Source organism: Panthera tigris, chromosome B2 (assembly GCF_018350195.1).
Source record: "Panthera tigris isolate Pti1 chromosome B2, P.tigris_Pti1_mat1.1, whole genome shotgun sequence".
NCBI lineage: Eukaryota > Metazoa > Chordata > Mammalia > Carnivora > Felidae > Panthera > Panthera tigris.
The window spans coordinates 2,584,753-2,598,875 of NC_056664.1; the positions used below are offsets into that span (position 1 = coordinate 2,584,753).

The 14,123-nt window shown below is 40.7% G+C and overlaps 1 protein-coding gene across 1 annotated transcript; it reads right to left on the reverse strand.

The window, feature by feature from the left end:
• Positions 1 to 1,454: 1,454 nt before the first annotated feature.
• Positions 1,455 to 2,415, reverse strand: LOC122238493 (putative olfactory receptor 2B8). Its single transcript, XM_042985480.1, has one exon. The coding sequence runs from the start codon at positions 2,397 to 2,399 to the stop codon at positions 1,455 to 1,457; it is 945 nt and encodes a 314-aa protein (XP_042841414.1). The 5' UTR covers positions 2,400 to 2,415.
• Between the last annotated feature and the right edge of the window lie 11,708 nt (positions 2,416 to 14,123).

Consider the following 14,123-nt stretch of genomic DNA (forward strand, 5'->3'; position numbering starts at 1 on the left):
TGAGCCATAATTAAAAACATTCAATACACATATATGGAACTTTCATCCAACAGCAATGCAATGCATATTCTTACCAAGAACACCAGGAGCATTCTCCAGGATAGACCATAAGAAAATTTATGTAACAAGTCTTTGCAAATTGGGGAAAATTGCCCTCTTGCAAGTGTCTTTTTTGATCACACTCCGATGAAAATGAACATCGACAACAAAGAAAAGCCAAAAAAAAAAAAAAAAAAAAGGAAAGCTCAATTTTGCAAAGATGTAAAAATAAATAACATACCTCCCCAAAATCAATGGGTCAAACAAGACATCAAAGGGAAATCAAGAAACATCTTGAAAAAACGAAGAGAAAACACTACTTAGTAAATTATAGGATGCTGCTAAAGCAATGCTAAAGGGAAAGTTTACAGCATTTAAAGGACTACAGTAAGACAAAATATTCTTATATAAACAACCTAGCTTTACTCCTCCAATAACTAGGAAAAGACCAAAATAAGCTCCAAGTTGGCAGAAGGAAAGAAATCACAAAGATCAGAGCTGAAATAAATGAAATGGACACCATAAAACAATTGCAAATCAACTTAGAAGGAAGAAGAGAACCAGAACTCACTGTACAAATGATCTTGGATTGAGGTCTTCAAAGGAAAGTTAGGTAAGGCTCATTCTACTAGACTAAATATTATTAAGGTCATAAGCACTATATAGTCTACTGGTTCACTACACTGGAAAGAAGTAACATGGCTCATTTGCAATACAAAGCCAATCACGTGTGAAAGGAACACAAATCTTTATGTGATTATTTAGTATCATAGTATTCTGATCATATCAGGCTTGCTTCAAACTGATTAAAATTAAGTGATTCGAAGTACATCATGCACACGAGAGTGGAAGTAGCTTCAGGGTAAAGTCTGATGACATTTCCCATGTTGTACACCTTCTATCAACCGCGCTGAGATCCATCATCAGAATATAAGCAGAACCCCGAATTCTCCTCCCCCACTTCTCCTTCCAATCGTGACTCTTCTGGGCAACCACCATTCTGCCTTCCAATACCACAGATTCATTGTGCCTGCTTTTGAATTTCACATGAATTAAAAGTAAATTTTATACCATTCAATTCGAACAGTATGAACTGTTCTGCAGCTGGCTTCCTTCACTCAGCAGTGTGTTTGCAAGAGGCATTCATGCTGACGTATGTAGCTATTATTTGTTGATTCTCATTATTGTATACATTCCAATAGAGGATACATCATAGCTATTTTTAGATTCTTTTATTGAACCCATGTTCTCCCCACTAGAATATTGAGCTCCATGGAGACAGGGCTGAGTGTTGTGATTGCTGATCACAGTCGAAGTCAGTGGAACAATGGCCTAGACAGAGGAGGTGCTTTATAAGGATTTGTTGACTTCAGTGACAACCGGGTTGTAGTCACCCAGAATCTGCAAACCCTGTATTAGCTCCCTCTGGAGCCTGTGGTTCCTCTCAGCAGTCTCCTCAGCGCCCCCTTGACCTCTTTGTTCCTCAGAGTGTAAATGAGGGGATTCAGTAGGGGAGTCACCAGAGTGTAGAAGAGCGCAATGCTTTTGTTGACATCCTGCGAGTAGCTGGAGGGAGGCTGGAGGTACATGGAGATGAGCGTGCCAAAGAAGATGACCACCACCATCAGGTGGGAACCGCAGGTTCCGAAGGCCTTCCGCCTGCCCCGGGCCGACTTGATCTTCAGGACGGCCCTGGTGATGTGGCCGTAGGACACTAAGATGAGCGACAGAGGCACCACGAGGAAGAAGACACTGACCGCGAAGAGTTCAGCCTCGTTGAAGGAGGTGTCGGCGCAGGCCAGCTTGAGCATCACCGGCACTTCACAGAAGAAATGGTCCACCTGGTTTCTCCCGCACAGGGGCAGGGTCATGGTCAGGGCCGTCTGTAGCACCGAGTTGCCGAACCCTGTGAGCCAAGCAGTTAGGACCAGGCGCAGGCAGAGCTGCGGGTGCATGATGATCAGGTAGTGCAGTGGGCGGCACACGGCGGCGTAGCGGTCATAGGCCATGACCGACAAGAGCACACACTCCACGCCCCCGAGCCCCAGGGCGATGAGGAGCTGGGTCACGCAGCCGCCATAGGTGATAGTCTTGTCCCGCCCCTTGAGGTTGGCCAGAGTCTGAGGGACGGTGCAGGTGGTCAGACACAGGTCCATGAAAGAGAGGTTGGAGAGGAAGTAATACATGGGGGTGTGCAGGCGAGGGTCCCGCAGCGACAGGAGTATAATGGTGCCATTGCCTAGACAGCTCAGGACGTAGCCCATCAGGATGACCACAAAGAGAGGCGTCTCCAGCTTTGGCCTGTCGGAGAAGCCCAGGAGGAGGAATCCTGAGGAGGTGCTGCCATTCGCTCTTTCCATGGCACTCAGTCTGCACAGTTAGCAGGACTCCCTGTTTTCTCTTGCAGCTTCAGTCCAGCCCTGTTTTCCCAGTGTGGGCTCGTGGATTCTGGGTGGAGGCCTGAGAGTTTGCACACACCCTTCCTTGTTGGGGAGCGACGGGGTGATAAACAGCCCCTGAACGGGAGCATCTTCTGTGTTTCAGGCACTGCCCTAGACGTGGGTGCACTTTCTCCCAGTGACTGTCTGAGGTTGGCACGTTCCTGATCTCTGTTGACTAGATGAGCGAAGTGAGTGTGAAGGAGGTTCAGTAAGTTTCCCAGGGGCTCTCACCAGGCTTCAGACTGACTCCACAACCTGGGCTTTTGACCAGCAGGGACAGTGTCTTTTCGTGAATGCATGAACACTGAAGGTAACTGTAGTTTCTCAAAAAAATTAATCTAGTTGTTCTGAGTAAGGTGCAAATTTGCACTGTCCCTTCCCTCTATGTTTGTTTGCCATCAAGAATTGAAATACATGCGTCTCGCTCCCTTACTTCTAATTTGTGGGGAGAAAAAAATATGTTTTCTGAAAGTGTATAGATAGAGAAATTTACCATTACCAATTTTATACAAGGGGAACAATACATTTTGATGCATGAACTAATGAACTCTGGGGATGGAGCCTGAAATCGTTATGATTGGGAAGCATCTATTGGAAATGATTGAAGAATTTATTGTGCCCAGTGTTCACTTTGCAGGATGACTAAGCCTGACTAACAATCACTGACAGCAATTTCAGTAAAATGTCAGGAAATCATCAATCCAATGTTTCATTTTCTTTTGTCTCACATTACAACTCCCTTTCAAACTTTTTTAGTGTAGTGGAGAAATATTTTATCAGCATCTCAGTCTGTACTTCCTATAAAGGCCAACCTCGTAGGAATCATTCTGTTTTTTACCAAAATCATTGGGCTTGCTCTTAGGAATAACCTCCCTTCACCCTTCGCACCATGAGGCAAGCTTAATAATAAATACAACCTGGAGAAGAGTTATAACTCATAAAGTGATGGAAAAGAATCTGGCATTTACTAGAGTCACAAACAGTCTTTGTTGAATGAATCAGAATAGTCAAGAAGATTATGAACTTGAACACGTTATTGAAAATGAGTCTAGGGTTTATAGACACTCAGAGACAATAGCAAAGCAAAGGAAATCCTGAGCAACAGGTAGATAGTCTTGATTACTCAAATTCGAGTATTTTTTCCCCAAATGCTAAGTTGTATGGAAACTTGCAGAACTCTATATTTTTAAAAGTAACTTTTCTAATAGCAAAATCAATGACGAGCCAAGAGGAGCTCCGGTCACCTCTCTATTATGCTTCCTTTAGGATTCTTGTTCCATTTATCCTTTTATTCCTAAATCCTTTCACTGCTTGTTTGGCTGTTGTTGCTGTGTTGCTGAAGGGTATAATGAATTTGAGAAAATCAGTTTAAAAATGCAGTAAAGTAAGAAACAGAATACCAGGATCATAAGTATAAGTCTACCAGTAATAAGCTTTGAGATTCTCAAGACTACTCTCCCACCCCAACTGTCCCCTTCAAATAAACGACATGATGTTTCTAGCTTTCAATAGGAAATAGGAGATATAATGATTTCAGCTCTTTGTCGAACCCTGGGAGGTTTATGTTCCAAAAGATCCATTGTCCCATATTGAAGAAGCCTCCTCAGTCCTTGCTTGTCTGTAGCAACAGCCTGGCTCTTAACGTCTATATCTTCCACATGATCAGGCCTTGGTCCCAAATATCCAGAATCATACAAAGGGCACTAGTCAGTAGAATTTGTCACATGTTATTGGGACTTACCTCTGCGTCTTCCCTCTATCCATATGCTGTAAGTGTGAGAGAAGGGGCTTCTGCAGGCCATCGTGGTGCCCAGAAGAAGGCTCCCACAGGGTTTACAATATTTCTGGGAGATCAACAAAACAGCTCATCACTCAGCCAAGAACTTGATTCTCAATGATTTTGTTCTTCTCAGTGATGCAGAGAAAGTGATTGGAACCAAGAAACCATAGATTCTGCTAAGAAGCGTGTAGAATGCATTGTGCCTAGAAGGGAAGAATTAAGTTGACATAGACATTTTCACACGAATTTCCATATGCTGTATTATTTTCCTAGGCTTGATAACCAAGCTCCACTAACCAGGTCCGTCCTCAGGACAGCAGGAATCCATTGTCTGATATGTCAGGAGGACACAAGTCCAACACGAAGATATTGGCAGGACCTCTGAAACCTGTCGGGGAGAATATACATCTTTGGACCCTTCTAGTCTCTGGTGGCTTGTTTGCTGGAAGTTTTGGGATTTCTGTGAGTTGTGGCTGCAGGATTTCAACTACTGCCTCTGTAGGCAGATGGCTTCTTCCTCACCTGTCTACTCTGTCCTTCTTATAGAAATACCAATCACTTTGTGTTAGAGCATGCCCTGATTGAGTGTAACCTCATCTGAACTTGAATATGTTTGCAGAAAACTTGTTTTCACATAAAGTCCCATATTAACCTGAACTGAGGTTTAGGGTTTCAACCACTTTTCTGGTGGGGGAGGTTTGCAGGGGTCACAATTCAACCCAATAGCAATAGTAGAATGCACATATGCCTGTGAAATGATAAAAGTTCTTTATTATAAATGAATACCTGCATGCAGTGGTAAGACCAAGGTATGAGTTCTATCTGATTTCAAGTTCTCGTATTCTCTCATTCCTGGAGCAGAAGCCTACAGTAGCGGGAAACACTGACTCCCCATATCTGGCATGAATATCCAATGACGGCAATTGTCCTATAGACCTGTTTGTTACACTCACAGATCTGAAACATAAACACAGATTCCATGCTTGTGGGATCTGCCACCGAGCATTTGGTTTGCGCTGGAAGAGAAAACACTTACAGTCTTTCACTCTCCAGTGAAGTGGTAATCAGCTAACCTGGAGGTCACATTGCTCTACCATCTAGAACTTATTGTCAGGAAAGAGCAACTCACCCACAGACACCAGTTCTGCAGGCAGCACCATCAACTTCCTGGGTGCAAGGAATCAGCAGCAAAGGAAAGACTCTCACATCTTCTTAGTAACATTTGAATGAGTGTTAGAGTAAGAGCATGGCCTCTCCTTCCAAGGAAGAATAACAGAGATTACAGATATCCACCTGACTTTTGGAAGCAGCCACTGGTCTTTGAAGAACCACTACAGTTGTATGAAGTGAAGAGATTGGCATATGGATGGGAAAGGGAAGGTCCTGCAGATGAACGTATATGACCACTGCCCCATGAAAGCTAGGACACTTAGACACTTCCCAGTGGTGTGTGGTCATTGATCTGTAGGAAAGTGTTAGGGGATCTAATAGGTAGAACAGAACCCTTAGAATAAAAACAGATTCGTGAATTTACAATATGGCAACTTTCAACAGGACAAACCTTGAAAATGGTGACTCTGAGAGGCAAGGGCAGACACAATTACTCACTGCTCAGGCTCTGTTCAAGGTAGTAACGCTTCTCTCCATCATTACTGTTAGCATAGGTTCTGTCATCCCCAGGGTTTACCTGGAAGATTGTCCACTCATTGCAGAGTGTTTTGGCACATGCGAGGAGGTGTAGTTGAGCGTGGACGGTGGGGCCTGCAGCTAAACACACTTTGGAATCTGCCCATGAATGAAAGGGCTAATATTATATCTGAGGGATGTTTTTTTGTAAGGCACCAAAGTCAAAGTACGTGCTCTAGGGACTGAGGATGTGTGTATTTTTAGTGGCCCCAGGAGGGTCCTGCCCAATGTAACTCATTAGCCTCAGTCGAAGTATACAGAGTTTGGCTCCCCAGAGGCAGCCAAGAGGAAGGGAGGCTCTGGAGATGAGCAGGTAGTCAATCTTTTGCCATCAAATTGACTAGGAGTGAAACGACTGTCTCTTCTTAACTTCCATTTACCAATACTATTTAATACTATCAGTTACACTACTTTTTGTTAGTCTTTAAATTCCTTTTTCATGTTGAGGTACAATTTTCATACAACGTACTTGTAGTTTGAGGCATACAACATAATGATTCGATCCTGGTATATATTGTGGAATGATCACCACAAGAAGTCTGGGTAACATCTGTTCCTGCACATAGTGGCCTTTTGTTCTTGTGAGGAGAACTTCTAAGATCTCTTCTCTTAGCAATTTCCAAGTATACGAGATAGTGTTATTGACTGTAGCTCCCATACTGTACATTATATCCCCAGGGCCGGTCTTTAGAGTACCCCCCTTGTTTTCAGAACTGTCATCTTTTCCTACTTAGAAGAGGAAATTCCTGAGCCTTTCCCCCTCATGTTAGTCATATCCTTTCTTTGTTACTGAGTCACTGAAGAAAATTATTTTCCAATGGTGTAATCAACTCTATTACCTTCCAACTTCATGAGACCTTTTTACCCTGTGATCTCCCCATTTACTTCTAGCTGTCCTCTTCCATTAATTTCATCTTTTTGTGACCGGACACAAAGTATTCATGCTTTTTCTCCTTCTATCGTCACTTCCAAATGTTCTTTGTTCCTTCTCCCCCTACCACTCTGTTGAAACGGTTTTCTGTAAAACCTTTACTGTTCTTCCATTGCACAAAGCAGATGAGCTCACCGTTGTCTTACTTGGTGTAGTATGGAGTTAAGCACGTCCCCTCCTTCATGAAACTGTGCTGTCCCTTGGCTTCTCTCTCTTTTCCTGTTATTTCACGGGCCCTTGATTCTCATTTCTTTCTACCTGGGCACAAACTTCAATGTTTTAATTTCCTAACGTTCTATCCTTGCTTCTCTTCTGTCTCTACACTGTTCCTGAGATACATTGTCACTTCCATGGCTTGAACTACCGTCTATCTAGAAATCTTTGTCAATAAATCTGCAATCCACATCCACAGTTTACACCCCGTCTTGAGTTCCATCCTAAAGCAAATGGAATCTTGGCTATATACATGTGGATTATTTGTGAACTCTAAAATTTCTGATGTTTCATGTTCTGAAAACAACTACTATTCTACAGGTTAGGATTTCAGAATCTCAATACAAAACCCTCAGTAACCTCAGTGAGAACCCCCTGAACTATTATTTTTTAATTAATTTATTTGTTTTGATAGAAAGAGATAAAGCATTAGCTACGAAGGGGGAGGGGGGTAGAGAGAATTCCAAGCAGGATCCATGCCATCAGCCCAGAACCCAAAGCAGGGCTTGATCTCATGAACTATGGGATCATGACCTGAGCCGAAACAAAGAGTCGGACACTTAACCAACTGAGCCACTCCAGCACCCCTCCCCTTAAGTATTCTTGATTCTTCCCTCCATTTTCATCCTAACACTGCACCTAAGCCTTGTTCATTCTCTCTGACATATTTCAGAATACATTCACTCTCCAGCACACATTTGTCAGTTGTTATCCGTGTGTCGGTAAGATCTTTGTATCCTTGCCCAAACCATTTAATTTCTTAAGCGATCTTCCAACCAAACCAACTCTAAGCTTCTACAGCATTATCTGAATTATTTTTCCTCAAAGCAACACAACCACATCATTCCTCGCTTAAAAATACTTTTGGCAACCATTGTCTGCAAGATTAAATAAAAGGCACACCTTTAACATATGAAGGTGTATTTGTTCTATGGACCCTCTAGTTGTGGGAACAAACTCACAATGTGTTAACCACCGGATACACCATATCAGCTTGGGGCCAGCGTTCTATTATACATTTATGATTCTACTGCTTTGCTTCATTAGAAAGGTACTCTCTTGTCCCATTTTCCCATACACCATGTTCCATTACTAATTCAAGACATTGCTCAAGGATCACGTTCTTTTTCTGTGTAATTTTTAATAAGTGGTTTTTATTATGCAAAAAATTTCATATCCCCAACACATAACCTTTTTCTATAATGGTGCTTAAGTGTGCTGTTTAAAACCTGCTGTTTGTTACCAAAAACATTCGTCTTTTCCCCCCTCACCTTTAAGGAGGCATAATTGACAAATAAAACTAAGATTTTTAACATGTACAGCATGATGTTACACATATACCTTGTGAAAAGATTTGCCCATTGAGTTAATTAACACATCCATCTTTATGTTTATCTTTTTGCTTCTGTGTGAGAACATTTAAGTTTGTTCTGTATACAATACAGTGGTATCAATGATAGTCACCGTGCTACATGTTAGATCACCAGACCTTTTTCGTCTTATAACTGAAAGTCTGTACCATTTTATCAACTTCTCTTTATTCCCCCCTCCCATTCCCCAGCCCCTGGCAAACACTTTTTTATTATTCTGTTTCTAGGAGTTGTACTTTTTCCCTCCTACATGTGAAGGATATCACGTGGTATTTGTCTTTCTCTGTCTGGCTTATTTCTCTTAGCTTAATGTCCTCCAGGTACATCCATGTTGTCATAAATGACCGGATTTCCTCTTTGTTAAAGGCTGAATGATATTCCATTGTATATACACACCACAATTTCTTTATTCATTCATTCCCCGGTGGAAACTTAGTTGTTTCCATACTTTGGGATAGTGAATAATACTGCTATGAATATGGGAGTGCAGACATCTCTTTCAGATAATGAGTCATTTCCTTTGGATAAAAGCCCAGGAGTGGGATTGCTGGATTATATGGTAGTTCTGTTTTTAATTCTTTGAGGACCCAGCCTACTGTTTCCACAGGGGCTGCACCAATTTATGTTCCCACCAACAGTGCCCAAGGGTTCCTTTCTCCACATCCTGGCCACCACTATTTGTCTTTTGTCTTTTTGATTCTAGCCATTCTAACAGGTGTGTCCATTGATAGGTGAGTGGATAAAGAAGACGTGGTGTATATATATACAATGGAATATCACTCAGCCATCAAAAATAATGATATCTTGCCATTTGCAATGATGTGGATGGAACTAGAATGCATTACGCTCAGTGGAATAAATCGGAAAAAGAGAAGTACCATATGATTTCACTCAGAAGTGGAATTTAAGAGAGAAAACGGATGAACATATGGGAAGGGGTGGGGAGAGAATAAAGGGAGACAAACCACAAGAGACTCTTCACCATAGAGAACAAACTGAGCATTGATGGAGGGAAGGTGGGTGGGGATGGGCTAGAGAGATGATGGGTATCAGGAGAGCATTTGTTCTGATGAGTACTGGGTGTTCTATGTAAGTGATGAATCACTGAATTCTACTCCTGAAACTAATATTGCACTGTAAGTTAACTAACTAAAATTTAAATAAAAAAGAAACAAAGATGTGGTATCTATATACAATGGGATATTATTTAGCCATAAAAAAGGACATTTTGCCATCTGCTGCACGATCGGTGAATCTTGAATGCACTACACCAAGTGAAATAAATCAAACAGAGAAATAGAGACAAATAGTGTATATTCTCACATCTAAGGAAGTTTTAAAAACCAGTGCTGATAGATACAGAGAAGAGATTAACGGCTTGCTCCTTGCCTGGTAGGAGGGTGGGGGTGAGCATCATGGGTAAAAGGGGTCAAAATCTATCAACTTGCAGTTACAAAATCAATGTCATAAAGGTATAATGTACATCATGGTGACAACAGTTAATAATATTGTATTGCCTATGTGAAAGTTGCTAAGAGAGTAATTTGAAAATTTTTCATCACAAAAATAATTTATTAGGTGTTTATGGTGATGGATGTTAATTATGTTTATTGTGGTGATCATTTTGCAATCTACACAATTATCGAATCGTATTGTATCCCTGAAACTAATATAATGTTATGCTAATTGTATCTCAATTAAAAAGCAAGAAAATTATTTTTTTAATTCATTTTATTTATTTATTAATTTTTATTTTAGAAAAAGACAGAGTGCAAGTGGGGGAGAAAGGCAGAAGGAGAAAGAGGGAGAGAGAATTTTAAGAAGGTTCCATGATGAAAATGGAGCCCAATGCAGGGCTTGATCCAAGAACCCTGGGGACCCATGACCTGAGTTCAAATCAAGAGTGGTACACTCAACCATCTGAACTACCCAGGCACTCCAACAAGAGATTTTTTTTAAGTTTATTTATTTGTTTTGAGAGAGACAGAGAGCACAAGTAGGGAAGGGGCAGAGAGAGAGGGAGAGAGAGAAAATCCCAAGCAGACTCCATACTGTCAACACAGAGCCCAACATGGGACTCAGCTGTGAGATCATGACCTGAGCCTAAATTAAGAGATGGACGCTTAACTGGCGATGCCACCCAAGCACGCTGAGAATTATTTTTTAAAAAGCTATCAGACACAGTGTGTGTATATACCACATCTTCTTTCTCTGTTCATCAGTCAATGGACAATTGTGTCTTTCCATAATTTGGCGATTATTGATAGTACTGCTTTAAAAATTGGGGTTCATGTGCCCCTTAGAGTCAGCATTTCTGTATTGTTTAGATAAATAACCAGTAGTACAATTGCTGGGTCATAGGGTAGTTCTATTTTTAATTTTTTGAGGAAACTCCATGCTGTTTTCCAGAGTGGCTGCACCAGTTTGCATTCCCACTAGCAGTGCAAAAGCCTTCCCCTTTCTCTGCATCCTCTCCAACATCTGTTGTTTCCTGACTTGTTCATTTCAGACACTGTGACAGGTGTGAGGTCGTATCTCATTGTGGTTTTGATTTGCATTTCCCTGATGATGAATGATACTGATTATTTTTTGAAGAGTCTGTTGGCCATCTGGATGTCTTCTCTGGAAAGGTATTCATGTCTTCTGCCCATTTCTTCACTGGATTATTCAGGGTTTTGTGGGGGGGGGCTAGTGATTTTGATAAGTTCTTTATGGGTTTGGGATACTAACCTTTTATCTGAATGCCATTTGCAAATATCTTCTCCCATTTCATATGCTGCTCTGAGTTGTGTTGATTGTGTCCTTCACTGTGCAGCAGCTTCTTATGTTGATGAAGTCTCAATAGTTCATTTTGCTTTTGTTAACTTTTATCTTATGTGTTGTTCCAAGTTTCAAATGTTTATGTTCCCAATGTTTATGCAGAAATAGTGGTGAGATTTTAAATGTAATTGAATTCTTCGTGTAAGTACAGTCTTGTTCATAAGTTCCTATGTCAGAATGCTTTTTCCACAGTGTGTGGTTTTATATAAATATATATATATATATAAATATATATATATATATATATAGAGAGAGAGAGAGAGCGAGAGAGAGAGAGAGAGAGAGAGAGAGAGATGTATGCATTTTTTAATGTTTATTTGTTTATTTTAAGAAAGAGAGAGAGTGAGGGAGCAGGGAGATGCAGAGAGAGAGGGAGAGAGACAGAATCCCCAGCAGGGTCAGGGCTGTCAGTGAAGAGTCCAACACAGGGCTTGAACCCTCAAAACATGAGATCATGGTCCCCGCTGAAATCAAGAGTCAGATGCTTAACCCACTGAGCCACCCAGGTGTCATCATATTCTGTTTTAGGCACACGTGGTGTGTGCAAATCCAGTTGTGTAGAATCATGAGACACATATTTATAATAACATCTCTCCTCTCTGTATTTTTTTCTGATTCTTTCTGATAGCTCTTCCTCTCTTCCCTTATACATTTTTACATAACTTAAGTCTGGAATGTACATATATTTTATAGTACTTTAAGTCCTAGTAAGCACAGACTGAAAGAACTTATATTCCTATCACTGATGGGAACACAAGGCCCATCATTTGATTTTTCTTACATTACATATAAATGATTTACTTTTTTTGAGGCTTTCTTTTTTTTTAATTTTATTTTTTATATTTTTAAATTTACATCCAAATTAGTTAGCATATAGTGCAACAGTGATTTCATGGGTAGATTTCTTAGTGTCCCTTACCCATTTAGCTCATCCCCCTTCCCACAACCCCTCCAGTAACCCTCAGTTTGTTCTCCATATTTATGAATCTCTTCTGTTTTGTCCGCCTCCCTGTTTTTATATTATTTTTGTTTCCTTTCCCTTATGTTCATCTGTTTTGTCTCTTGAAGTCCTCATATGAGTGAAGTCTTATGATTTTTGTCTTTCTCTTACTAAGTTTACTTAGCATAATACCGTCTAGTTCCATCCACATAGTTGCAAATGGCAAGATTTCATTGTTTTTGATTGCCGAATAACACGCCATTGTATATATATATACCACATCTTCTTTATCCATTAATCCATCGATGGACATTAGGGCTCTTTCCATACTTTGGCTATTGTTGAGAGTGCTGCTATAAACCTGGGGGTGCATATGTCCCTTTGAAACAGCACACCTGTATCCGTGGATAAATGCCTAGTAGTGCAATTGCTGTGTTGTAGGCTAGTTCTATTTTTAGTTTTTTGAGGAACCTTCACATTGTTTTCTAGAGTGGCTGCACCAGCTTGCATTTCCACCAAAAAAGCAAAAGAGATCCTCTTTCTCCGCATCCTGGCCAACATCTGTTGTTGCCTGAATTGTTAATGTTAGCCATTCTGACAGGTGTCAAGTGGTATTTCATTGTGGTTTTGATTTGTATTTCCTTGATGATGAGTGATGTTGAGCATTTTTTTCATGTGTCGGTTGGCCATCTGGTTGTCTTCTTTGGAGAAGTGTCTATTCATGTCTTTTGCCCATTTCTTCACTGGATTATTTGTTTTTTGGGTGCTGAGTTTGATAAATTCTTTGAAAATTTGGGTACTAACCCTTTATCTGATATGTCATTTGCAAATATCTTCTCCCATTCAGCCTGTGGCCTTTTAGTTTTGCTGTTTGTTTTCTTCGCTGTACAGAAGCTTTTTATTTTGATGAGGTCCCAGTAGTTCATTTTTTGCTTTTGTTTCCATTGCCTCCAGAGATGTGTTGAGTAAGAAGTTGCTGTGGCCAAGATCAAAGAGGTTTTTGTCTCCTTTCTCCTCGAGTATTTTGCTGGCTTCCTGTCTTACATTTAGGTCTTTCATCCATTTTGAGGTTATTTTTGGGTCTGGTGTAAGAAAGTGGTCCAGGTTCATTCTTCTGCATGTCGCTGTCCAGTTTTCCCCAGTACCACTTGCTGAAGAGACCGTCTTTATTCCATTGGATACTCTTTCCTGTTTCGTCAAAGATTAGTTGGCCATACAACTAATTAGTGGGTCCATTTCTGGGTTCTCTATTCTGTTCCACTGATCTGAGTGTCTGTTCTTGTGCCAGTACCAGACTGTCTTGATGATTACAACTTTGTAGTAGAGCTTGAAGTCTGGGATTGTGATGTGCCCTGCTTTGGTTTTCTTTTTCAAGATTGCTTTGGCTATTCGGGGTCTTTTCTCGTTCCATACAAATTTTAGGATTATTTGTTCCAGTTCTGTGAAGAACACTGGTGTTATTTTGATAGGGATTGCACTGAATATGTAGATTGCTTTGGGTAGCATCGATGTTTAACAATATTTGTTCTTCCTATCCAGTAGCATGGAATCTTTTCCCATTTTTTCGTGTGTCTTTTTCAATTTCTTTCATAAGCTTTCTATAGTTTTCAGTGTATAGATTTTTCACCTCTTTGGTTAGATTTATTCCTAGGTACTTTACGGTTTTTTTGTGCAACTGTAAGTGGGATAGATTCCTTGATTTCTCTTTGTGTCACTTCATTGTTGGTATTTAGGAATGCAAGTGATTTCTGTGTGTTGATTTTATATCCTGCAACTTTGCTGAATTCATTAATCAATTCTAGCAGCTTTTTGGTTGGCATCTTTTGGGTTTTCCATATAGAGTGTCATGTCATCTGCAAAGAGTGAAAGTTTGACCTCCTCCTGGTCGATTGGGATGCCTTTA

Coding starts and splice junctions, on each gene's coding strand:
- LOC122238493 (XM_042985480.1), bottom strand. CDS start 2,399: ATGGAAAGAGCGAATGGCAGCACCTCCTCAGGATTCCTCCTCCTGGGC.